The sequence below is a fragment of the Cebus imitator genome, unplaced genomic scaffold, assembly GCF_001604975.1.
Source record: "Cebus imitator isolate Cc_AM_T3 unplaced genomic scaffold, Cebus_imitator-1.0 Scaffold406, whole genome shotgun sequence".
Classification (NCBI taxonomy): Eukaryota; Metazoa; Chordata; class Mammalia; order Primates; family Cebidae; genus Cebus; species Cebus imitator.
In genome coordinates, this window is record NW_016107721.1 from 3,219,754 (window position 1) to 3,232,086 (window position 12,333).

The following is a 12,333-nucleotide window of genomic DNA, read 5'->3' on the forward strand; positions in this document are numbered from 1 at the left end:
AAAATTCAGTCTGACGTCAAGACAGTGCTGACCTGGGGCCAACCAGTGCTTCTAAGAAAGAGAGGCTCAAAAGATTTTCAAATGGAATGAATCAAGGAAACAGAAAACTGCATTTCATGATTTGTCTTAGAAAAAAATTAACCTGCAGGAAGTAATAACTTGGAAATTCTGCAGCAGGCCCACTTCATCCTTCCATTATGTTAAGTGGGACTCTGCAATTTTTCCTACAATTTGTAAGATTTAAGAATTCCTAAGATTTTCATAAGGAAAAAGCAAAACTGTGAAACAGGCCAGGCATGGTGGCTCACCCCTGTGATCCCAGCACTTTGGAAGGTCAAGGTGGCTGGATCACCTGAGATCAGGAGTTCAAGACCAGCCTGGCCAATGTGGTAAAACTCCGTCTCTATGTAAAATACAAAAATTAGCTAGCATTGATGGCACAGTTCTGTAACCCAGCTACTTGGGAGGCTAAGGCAGGAGAATCACTTGAACCCAGCAGGCAGAGATTGCAGTGAGCTGAGATTGCACCACTGCACTCCAGTCTGAGCAATAGAATGAGACTCCATTTCAAAAAACAAACAAAAAAGCAACAATAAAAAAATACAAGTTAAATTGTGAAACATAATCAAAGCTGTGAGCACATGTGTCCAATGGAGCATTCCAGCCAAGGCAGAGCAAATGCTCTTGGTACTGAAAAGGGATGAGCTCCACAGCTCTGGCAACTCCTTGAGATGAAACCTATCAGATGCTCTGAAAACTGCTGTGGGAAAACCTGCAAACAAAGAGAAAGGACACAGCTTCCACCACTCACAGTCTAAATGAATCATGATTTTTTAAAATTCATTAAAACCTGGATTTTTTTTTTTAAGGAAAGGCATGCCAAATATTTCTCTTTAATGGGCCTAATTAAGAGACCTAGATTTCAATTATTTAATTTTTCAAAATTCCATTATAGGAAAAAGAATAAAACCAACATTGTTCAAATTGTTCTTGCAATGGGTGCTGAAATATTTCCATCTCAAATCATTCACTCCTACAATATATCTAAATGTCTTTAGACTTGCTGTTTTAGATACTACACGAAATATTAACCTGCCTTTTCGAGTAGCATAGTGATTATTCTAACACGTAATTTTGAACTCAAGGAATTTCTCTTCTGGAACAGAAATCTTTTTCATTGCAGTGAAAGCAGGCAAGAGGAAGTGGGAAGTTATCAGGGGGAAACATAAGTTCTGGTTCTTATCGGATGTCACAATTTTTGACCGACCATCAGGAAAGCGAAGCCACGAATGCGGCTCCTCCTAGCCCCGGGGCGGCAGTCTGGAGGGGATGTCTTTTTTTTTTTTTTTTTTTTTTTTGCAAAGAGCGAGTTCTTTAACTTTCCCAGGACTTGGCGAAGCTCCGGGACGCGCTAGGGTGAGTGGAGCACCGGGGAAGGGGCGCTGGGGCGGGGATGCTGGGGAGGGGTGCCCGGTCCGCACGTACCCACGACGGTGAGCAGCATGTTGTCCAGCAGCAGTGCCAGGAACACGATGAACAGGATGAGCTTCCGCGAGCGGCGGCTCTCCTGCAGCCAGCGGACCAGCGCCAGCTCGCTCAGGGCCATGGCTCCGGGGCTTGGCTGCAGGCGTGGCGCTTGGTGAGGACCCCAGGCCGCAAGGGACCCCCATTCTCCAACCCCCCAGGCCGCGGAAGGGCAGGTCAGGGAGCCGAGCGCACCTGCAACCGGGGACACCCCCCGGGAGCCCCAGCCTCTGCTCACCTGCCCCGAGCGCGTCCCCACGAGCGCCTGCGCTCCCTGGAAGGAGCGCCCGCGAGCTCCGTCGGGGACCCACCTGGGAACCCCAGGACGCTGCCCTGATCCCCGCCACCCCCAGCTGTGCCACCCCAGCCCCCCGACTGCGGGCTCGGCCCCGTGCATCTGGAGCCCTGCGCCCCAGTTGCCACGGGGTCCCCGCAGCTCCGCGCACGGCGCTCTGGGCACCTCCTTGCCTCCCTCGGCCCCCGCTCCTTTCTGTCACTGCACCCTGTGAGCAGGGAGCCAGGGCCGCGTTACCTCGGTGTCGCCTTCGATGCCTGTCCGGGTCCTCCGCACCGACGCCACTGCTCGCACCGCAATGGGCTTCCTCAGTCCAGGCTGCTCCGGGTCACAGTCTCCGCCCCAGCGCCCCGCCGCGCAGCTCAGTTTACCCCATCCGACTCTGACGTCATACCCGGAGGGAGCGGGGGCGGGGGGTTGGGGCGCCCCGGCCTCCTCCCACCTGCACTGTCGCTGCACAGGAGGGGCCGCTGCCTCCCTGTCCCTACCTCGCCTTGGCCACGGCTGCTCTTCTTCCCTGGCCCCTGACCGTGGCAGAGCGCCTTGGGAACCCGGGCCTGGCAGGGGCGCAGAGCGAAAGGGGTCAGGGACCCAGGATGAAGGGTGAAGGGCCAGGGACCAAGGCAAGGAGGCAGGGACCAGGGCTTTCTTCTGGCTCCAAGTAGAGGCCTGAGCTGCTTTGAATAAATCAGGTGGCTCTTTGAGCCCCAGTGTCCCTGAAATGGGCCGTGAGGATGGAAGTGATGGCCGTGGGGTGAGTGCACCGGGGTGACAGGTGCTGGGAGCCAGGGACAGGTTTCTCTTTCCTGGGGAAGCCTCCCTTTGCATCCACTATCCCCTCCCCATCCAGCCTCTGCAGCCTGATGTGGGGTGCCACTCCGAGGAGCCTCTGATCCTCGAGCACCCTCAAGCTGGTGACATGGAAACAGGGGGAAAGGGGACATCTTTCAGTGTCACCCTTCAGTGGGAATTGGGGAGGTGAGGGTCCCAGGTGTGAGGCCACCTGAGCAGGGGGCCCTGGAGGCTAGGTGAGTGTGCCTGGCCTCAAGGAAAGGGCTAGGGAGCAGGCAGCTGCCTAGGCCCTGTGCCCTGCACTCTCTCCCCTCCATGCTGTGCCTGCGTGTCAGGGTGAGAGGTGGTTCCTAGAGCCAGGGATCTGTTTGTGTCTGGTGCAGAGCTGTCATCCTCACTGCCAAGGGCTAAGAGCCTGCCTTTGATTTCCAAGTCCATTTTATAAGAAAAGGAGAAACAAACAGATGCCCTCTGACATCGCTGGAGCTCTGGGGGCCCTCCAAGAGGACCATGGGAACAGGAGCTGTTTTCTTAGAAAGCCACTTAGAATAAACGTTACCCTGTCACAGTCTCTTAGCAGAAGAGTGGCCTTGTTTTATTAATGTTAGCTTGTTGTCAGCAGGATACCACGGAGAACAGCAGTGTAATGTGTGGCTGTCCCCGCTCTCTCCACCTCCCTACTTCCTAAAAGAGACTCCCTGTGCTTCCCATTGCCACCCCATGTGTGAGAAGAGATGGTTGAATAGGTAAGTAGGTCAGGAACATGGGTCTCCAGGATGTCGTGGGCTGTGTGCAACTTAAATATTAAACAGGGAGAAGAGAAGGAAAACCACTTAGGAGGAGAAAGCAGATGGCAGGAGAGTCGTTTAAGATGGCAGGAGGGTATCACACTCATGGAGTGCCCCCAGAGTGCTTGCTCTGGAGTTTTAAAACCCAGGGATGCGGACTCTACCCCCAGGGACCATGGGGACAGAGAGGCATCATAGTAAAGGGTGCCTGCCAGGATGCCCCAGTCCCAGTCTGCCACTTCCTTGACTGGTGGCCTTGGGCTGGTTATGTATCCTCTTTGTGGCTTAGTTCTGCCATCTCCAGAATGGGAACACTAACTGGACCTACTGCAGGGTGGTTGTGAGAATTCCATGGGAATACATAAGCAGCTCTTGGCTCAGTGCCTGGCACAAAGTGAGAGCTCCATAAGCACCGGCCCCTCATTCACGCAGTGAATATGTGCTGAGTTCTTACTATGTGTCAGGCACTATGGTTAACGCTGGAGAGACAGTAAAAGCCCAGACAAAATCCCTGCCCATGGGCTGCTGACATTCTGACCTGATAGCAGCATCACAGTGGTGAACATTGGAAGGCACACCACCTGCCAGCCCAGCCAGCGGGAGGTAGGTGGCTCCAGGAACAATGCCAGCCCTGCGTTCCCGCCTCCCAATCGCTGTCACCATGCCTAGCGCACCATGGCCTATAACAGGGTCTTCAGACTTTTTGTTGAAATCCCCTTAAAAAATGTTTAGCAGTATGTTTGCCTTGCATATTTTCAAGTTGGCATCTAAAATGAGTTTTTTAATCATATAGTCAAATAGGGTATATAGTATTTACTGACCTTTATATATAAAATTATCTCTCTCTTTTAAATATACCCAAAGGAATTTAAAGAACACAAAACCACCATGTTATAATACAAAGATAAACAGGTATTCCTTTAACAGTCATTTACATTGTGTCCTTTACAACTTTAAATTATGTTTTCATTCCATTTCCAGCAGAATTTTTTCCTACCATAATGCTTTTATCGTTTAAATTCTGTATTCATCACCTTATCTATTATGTGAACTACAACAAATATGTGACTGTGCATTCACTTTTCAAAATGTTCTACACATGGTCATAAAGATGGCCACTATAGACACTGGGGACCATGGAAGGGGAGAAAGAGGGAGTGGGGGAAAGGGTTGAAAGAGTAGCTCCTGGGTACCTTGCTCACTACCAGCATGACAGGACCAATCATGCTCCAAATGTCAGCATCACTCAATATACTCATGTAACAACCCCACACATGTACCCCTGAATCCAAAAGAAAAGTTGAAACTATAAAAAAAAAGTTCAGGCACAGCAACTCGTGCCTGTAATCCCAGTAATTTGGGAGGCTGAGGTGAGAGGATCTCTTGAGGCCAGGAGTTCAAGACCAGCCTGGGCCAGATAGTGAGACCCTCTACAAAGAAAATTAAAAATTAGTCAGGCATGGTGGTACACACCTGTGGTCCCAGTTACTTGGACGGCTGGGGTGGGAGGATCACTTGAGCCCAGGAAGTCGAGGCTGCTGTGAGCCATGATCACACCACTGCACTATAGCCTGGGCAACAGAGTTTACTTATTTTCTGCCTCAAAAATAAGTAAATAAATATTTTCTTATGGCCATAAGGCTTTAACATTCTCTTTAGGATTATGTGATTATAACAATGATTAATGGTATTTAGAATCGGTGCACTGCATTGCACACACCTCCACTGGCAGATTGTAGGAGGTCTTGGGTTTTGGGAGGAGGAGGAGAACAAGTTCTATAGCACAATTCCAGGTGGGTACATGACAAGCACATGGGTACCACTACATTTTTGGATGCTTCATTCCCATTCAAGGGTATGAATCAAGTACATCAGAAGTGGATCCCCTTCTGTAGCAGGGACCCAGGAGCAGGGACCTGGGATGAAGTGGAAAAGTGGAAATAAGTGAAAAGAAACCAAGAAACGGGCACCACAGCCCGCTCAGAGCCGGGCAGAGGATCAACTTACCTCTCTGTACATAAGGTACCCCACCATTGCCTCCCAGGCCAAAAGGATGTGTTGTCTATAAGAGACACTCTTTAAATATAAAGACATAGATCAGTTGAAAGTAAATGGATGGAAAAAATGCAATGCATGTAAACTGTAAGCATACGAAGGCTGAAGTGAGTGCATTAATTTCAGATAAAATAGATTTCAAAAACAAAATTTGAAACAGATCTAAAAAGGAGCTTCATTATGATAAAAGGAGTCAATCAACAGGAAGACATAAAGTCATGATGCGTATGCACCCAATCATAAGGCCCAAAATCTATGAAGAAAAAATGGACAGAATTAAAGGGAGAAATAGACATTTCCATAATCAAAGTGGGGAAACTGACCACCTTTTCTCAATGACTGATAGAACACCTGAACAAAAAAAATAATCAGACAGAGAAGATCAAAACAATAGCAACTGCCACCTTGGCTTAATTGGTATTTATTTAAACTGAACAGTAGCAGACTTCACACTCTTTTCAAGACTACATGGAAAGTCTCCACCAAGATCTGTCTCATTCAGGTGGAGGCTTGTTTTTTCCTTGATGTCAGCTCAATCAGTTTTTCAGCACACAGGTAAATAATGAGACTATGAACAGAAAAAGAATGCATTTCATTCTCATGCCTTTCTGAGGTCTTCTGTGTAAGCAACTGCAAAAGAACATTTTCTGTATAAAATTTAACCAAATTGACTGTTCTGACTTTAAGAGGGAATGGCAAGGCAAATGTCAATTTACTTGAAGGATGCCTCACTGACTACCAGTGACATTAGGCCATAGATGCTCTAACTTAATAATGCAATCACTGAATTAACTGGCTTCATGTGGCATTATCTGTAAATGTGGGTCTCCAGGTTTGGCTATTTTAATAGAATTACTAACCTGTCTGAGGACAATTTGCTGTCATTGAAGGCTGTGGAGGAGCCAGCCAGCCATGAAGGGCAGGGTTTCATTTGCTTCATGCCTCAATCCTCCACTCTCACTTGGACTATTACAATCCCCCTCTCACCCCACTCCATGTCTGCTCTCAGCATCCCCAGGCCTCATACAGTCTACCTTCCTACCCAGCCAAACAGAGCTGCAAAAAACCAACATGGTCACACCACTTCCTTGTCTAAAACTCTTCAGTGGTCTCTCGCTTGGGATAATGTCCAGAGTTTTTCCTGTGGCCCCATGGGACATGCATGGTCCAGCCCTGCCCACCCTTTCCATCTTAATTTGCCACATTTGTCCTTGCTGTCGATCTCAAACCAGATTCCCTTATGATTCTCTGGGCTCTTGCATGACTTCAGGTATCTTTGTATATCTCCAGGGCCCCAGAATTCCAGCCTGAGAAGCCCTGGCCTGGGAGCGCCTCACCTCCCCTTATACCACGTGGCGTGGCATGGCCTTCCATCTTGCCCTCCCTTTCCCCACCCAGCTACACTGGGCTCCTTTCAGTAAGTGCTTTCTGTCTCAGGGCCTTTCCATTCTCTGTTCCTTCTGCCTGGGGAGCTCTTCTCCCTCTTCATCTGATTGTCTTGTTTTCATTCCTAACCTCTCATCTGCTCATACACCCCGTGTTCCCTCCTACCCCAGGACTTGCATTCAGTCTATTCCTACTGCCCTAAATGTTCTTCCCTCTTCTACCTTCATCTCTTAATACTCCCTTAACCTTTATGTCCTAGATAAAAACACAGGTAGGTTGAAAGGAAATGGATGGGAAGGTACTTGTCCCCAGGAAAGCCTTCCCTGATGCCTGAGCCTACGTGCCCTGTGCCATACTGACAGATCCCTAAACCTCCCAGTCCTGGCATTTCTCACTATAATCATAATTTTACTAATGTGACTGTCCTTAATGTTGGGCTTCTGGGTCCCTCCCCCTGGGAGCTCAGTGAGGTCAGAGTCTTATTCACCCCTGTATCCCCAGAACCTGGCACAGAGTAAGAGTTCAGTAAATGCTGTGGCTGATCCAAATTCCCTGATCACTTATGCAGCAAGTTTACCATCCAGGCAATTCACCAGCGCCATTAGGCGCCCACCACCCAGGAGGCTCAGCCCTCACTGGCTGCCTCCTTGTGGGTCCAGTTATCTGCTGTTGCCCAGTCCAGCTTCCCTGCCTTTGCATAAGTGGCTTCCTTCACCAGGAACACCCACTCTCTTTCTTCTACCTGTCCAAGCCCTCACCTCTTCCTACCTGGTTTGGCTTGGAAAACCTTTCCCCCTTCATCAATTATTGAGTGACCACAAAACCCACCCAATTTATGATGCAATAAGGGGGTGCTGCCTCTGCTCATTCAAGCTCCAATAATAGAATCATTTATGTCCCCTCCTTCCCCAGCATTCCCTGTGGCCATGCCCCCAGGGCCAACCTCTGCTCATTCCTGATGCTGAGTCTTTGCTTAGTTAGGCAGATCATCTTCCTAGAATGCTGTTCCGGTCCCTGACCTGGAGAGCCCATCAGAAGCAAAATGCCCAGGTGTCATCCCATGGTCCCAGCCGTGCCATCAAAGCTGAAGGCCCATGGCATGGCACAGGCACCCTCCAATTCTCCACTGAATGGGTCCTGTTTCCTGTTCATCCCCACTTCTGTCCCTGATGCCACCTCCTACCCCAGCAGGCTCCTCCCTGTGTCACCCAGCATCATGTCACGTGCTGTTTCCAGTCTATGTGTTATTCTGCACATCTCCATGAACCACTGCTTTCTTTCAACAAACCCCTCCCCAGTTCAGGAGCCTAAGATGGCTCCCTGATATCTCACACCTGCACTCTCCTGCCTGGCTTCCAAGAGCATCTGCAGTCCACCCCACCCCACCCCTAACTCCTACCTCTGTTTGAATCACACTGGCCTCTCAATGCCCCAGAAACAGTCATCAGTCATGCTGTTTGCCTCATCCCTCCAACGTTCCCAATCCTACTCCTAGTCCAGAGCACAACTCAAGTCCTCTCTGCTGCAGATGTTGAGCCTTACATGGTCATCACAGCTTCCCCAGGCTTCAACTTGTAAGCACAGAAAGCTCTGGTAAAGTATTTATTTACCAGCTTCTGCCACGTCTTCTGTGTTCCAGTAGGTTCATCTGGGTTTTTTTTGAGTCAGGGAATAGCTCTACTGCCCAGACTGGAGTGCAGTGGCATGATCACAACTCACTGCAGTCTTGACCTACTGGGCTCAACTAATTTCATCTGGGCTTTGTATTTGTTTGCTTGTGCTTTTTAAAATGTGGCTGAGAGAAAGTTTTAAATTACCTATTTCTGTGAGATGGCACCAGGTGGCACCTATATGCTGCAAGGGGTCTTTGAGGCTATTAAGTCTAGTGGCTGCCTTTGACACACAGGAAAGCAAACACTGAGAGGGATAGTGCCTTGCCCAAGGTCATACACATAGAAGGGCAGGGTGGTGAGGACTGGAGCTCTGCATCTTGGACCTTAGTGGTTTGGAAGCAGATGATGCCTGACACTGTGGGGGCTGACAGGTGGGTGCCCACAGGTGGTCCTTCACAGTGGAGGACATTGGAAGGGACTACAGACTCGGGACAGAGGCCTGTGGAGGCTCCTGCAGACCCTGCTTGGAGCTGTCCTCACCCACTTGCCATGCCGACTGCACACCCAGACATCCGCAGGGCAGGAGATTTTAGTGGATAATCAATAGTCCGATAGGGCAGGCTGCAAAGCCCCAAACCTAATTATGTTGTTCAGAAACTTGTCTGTAACTAAAAGGTGTCTGAGAAATCACTGCAACCATTGCTGAGGGGGGAGAGAAATCCAGTCATTATGTCCAATTGGATTTATATTGACTGTTAGCTTGTTGTAGATGTTGTCTCCCTGCAAAACTGTTCTTTGGATACCACAGGGACACACACACACACACAAACACAGAGGTTTTTTTCTTTTCTAGGAGACTTTTGGGAAGGTTCTGGTTTGCCTTTTACTCCTAGGTGGCCCAAGATGTGATTGACAGGGTGATTTCCTGGGTCTCACTTTTGAAGTTCTAGATGTCACAGCCCTAACTCCCCTGGGCAGAGCAGAACATGCATCTCTTTCAAAGGCAGTGTGGAGGGACTGAATGCCTCCTCCAACTCCAGGCATTTGACAACCCCCACCCCAAATGGGATAAAACCTTTCAGGGTGAGAAACTTTTCGACAATTAGTTAAGACATTTGAATATTAGTCCGTTTTCATGCTGCTGATAGACATACCCAAGAATGATCAATTTGCAAAAGAAAGAGGTTTAATTGGATTCACAGTTCCACATGGCTCGGGAAGCCTCACAATCATGGTGGAAGGCAAGGAGGAGCAAGTCACGTCTTACATGGATGGCAGAAGGCAAAGAGAGAGCAAGCTTGTGCAGGGAAACTTCCATTTTTAAAACCATCAGATCTCATGAGACTTACTGTCATAAGAACAGCATGGGAAAGACCTGCCCTGTGATTTAATTATCTCCCCCAGGACTGTGCCACAACACAACACAAGGGAATTACGGGAGCTACAAGATGCTATTTAGATGGGGAGACAGAGCCAAACCATATCAAATATCAAGTCTTTTTTTTTTTTTTAGATGGAGCCTCACTCTGTTACTCAGGCTAGAGTGTGATGGCAGAGTCTCGGCTCACTATAACCTCTGCCTCCCAGGTTCAAGTGATTCTCTTGCCTCAGCCTCCTGAGTAGCCTTCAGAATTGCAATAGGGAAAAACCTAGAAACCTCCAGAATGCCTGCCCATAGGCACCTGCAAAGCTAAGTAATGTCCACCTGCACAGTGGAACGCCACATGACCACTGGAGAAAATTAAGTAACTCAGTGTTTACCATGGGAAAATATGGAAGACATATTATTCTTCAGTGAAACCAAAGCTCACAGAACAGCATGTCTTGGGTGATACAATTTAAGTAAACAAATAAATTTCTTCAAAAGGCTGTCATACATGTGTCCAGGCCAAATGCAGATGGACCAGTTCTGAATGGAAGCTGTTCAACCCGCCGTGATGTTGGCCGGAACTAGTTCCAGAGAATAAAAATAAAAATAGGGGGAGTTTATGAGGGTGAAGATTTTTCACTTCCCACTTGGAAATATATGTCCATCCAGATTTTTTTTGAAGTTTTATTCACCACAAGTTCTGTGATGGTTAATTTTACATGTTGACTTGACTGGATGGTGGGAGGCCTGGATGGCTGTTGGAGCACTGTTTCTGGGTGTCTATGAGGTGTGTCCAGGGGAGATTAGCATGTGAGTCAGTGGACTGAGGGAGGAAGACCTGCCTTCAATGTGGGGGTGACCATCCAATCAGTGGGGGCCTGGCTGGGACAAAGCAGACAGAGGGGCTGGGCTTGGTGGCTCAAGCCTTGTAATCCCAGCACTTTGGGAGGCCAAGGTGGGAAGATCACAAGATCAGGAGATAGAGGCCATCCTGGCTAACATGGTGAAACCCTGTCTCTTCTGAAAATAGAAAAAAATTAGCTGGACGTGGTGGCATACGCCGGCAGTCCCAGCTACTCAGGAGGCTGAGGCAGGAGAAACGCTGAACCCGGGAGGTGGAGGTTGCAGTGAGCTGAGATCACAACACTGCACTCCAGCCTGGGTGACAGAGCCAAACTCCATCTCAAAAAAAAAAAAGAATAAAATAAAAGAAAATGGCCTGGCATGGTGGTGCACGCCTGTAGTCCCAGCTAATCAGGAAGCTAAGTTGGGAGGATTGCTTGAGCCTGGGAGGTTGAGGCTACAGTGAGTTCTGATCATGCCACTGTACTCCAGCCTGGGCAAGAGTAAGACCCCATCTTGAGAAAAAAAAAAAAAAAAAAAAAGGCAGGTGGAGGAGAGGCGTTCACTTTCTCTGCTTCCTTTCTCCCTTTTGGAGCAGCTGCTTTTCTCCTGCCTTTGGAGGTCAGAGTCCAGGTTCTTTGGCTTTGGAACTCTGGGACCTGCACCAGTGGTGTTCTGTGGGGGTGGGGAGTGGTCTTGAGCCTGACCAGCAGCTATACTGTCTTAGACCTGTCCTGGCCTATCATGGCATCTTTGATCATGTAAACCAATTTCCCCTACTAAATCCCCTTCTGTATACCCTACTCGAGAACCCTGTCTAATAAAAACTTCTATTGCTATTTTCTCCTATTGTCCCAATTAGATATGTCATCCATACAGAAGAGGGCACACGATATGTTTACGGTGTAAAGAAGAATCATTTGTGAGCCCCAATTTGGCCCCTATCTAGGTCAACTCTGCTGGAAGCACCCAGCCCCTGGGTGTGTCTCTGCAAGCAAAGTCACCTTCCTTCCCCATGGACAGACCACCCTCCTGACTCGTCGGGTTATCTTTTCATTGCTCTTCTTTACATTTGTACCACTGTGTTTCCCCAGAAATGTAGCTGAGGCTTTCCTATTTTCTCTCTTTTTATAAATGGAATAACACTCTAGGAAGGCTTTATATATCTGGGTTTTTTTTTCATGATATTGTTTGTGAAACTCGTTCATATACTGTGTAACTGAAGTTCATTCACGTTTACTGCTGTATAGTATTCTGTCATGACCATGTCACTGTCTACTTATCCATTCTGTGGATGGACACTGGGCATCCCCCATTTGGGGCTATCATTAGCAATGCTGCTGTAGAGATTCATGTTCTGTTCTTGGTGCATTTGTTTGTGAATTTCTTCAGGGCCACACCTGGGAAGGGAACGGTCAGATCTTGAGATGGGCACAGCTTTACCCTCCCCAGTCAATGCCAAAGTGTTCCCCAAACTAGTTGCATAAATACATATTGCTAATTTTAAAAGTGGTTTTAAGATCTTCATGTAGGTGGAAAGAAAGGGAGGAAGTGAAGGAGGGAGGGAGGAAGGGAAGAAGGGAGGGACAAAGGGAGAGAGGGAGGAAGGAAACAAAGGAGAGGGGGAAGAAGGGAGGGAGGGAGAGGGAGGGGAAAGAAGGAAAGGAG

General features: G+C 48.5%; 1 protein-coding gene and 1 long non-coding RNA gene across 2 annotated transcripts in view; one reads left to right on the forward strand and one right to left on the reverse strand.

The window, feature by feature from the left end:
* Positions 1-2,197, reverse strand: part of SLC18A2 (solute carrier family 18 member A2) — a 39,197-nt gene extending 37,000 nt beyond the window's left edge. The window contains exons 1-2 of the mRNA XM_017509120.2: positions 2,057-2,197; positions 1,486-1,621 (exon numbers count right to left, since the gene is read on the reverse strand). Of these exons, the coding sequence (XP_017364609.2) occupies positions 1,486-1,606 (121 nt within the window). The 5' untranslated portion in view covers positions 1,607-1,621; positions 2,057-2,197. The remainder of the gene's footprint in view (positions 1-1,485; positions 1,622-2,056) is intronic.
* LOC119468276 lies at positions 1,336-12,091 on the forward strand. The gene is made up of 3 exons (XR_005196936.1): positions 1,336-1,416; positions 3,234-3,357; positions 11,528-12,091. It is a non-coding gene; the product is annotated as an uncharacterized LOC119468276 (long non-coding RNA).
* Positions 12,092-12,333: the final 242 nt, after the last annotated feature.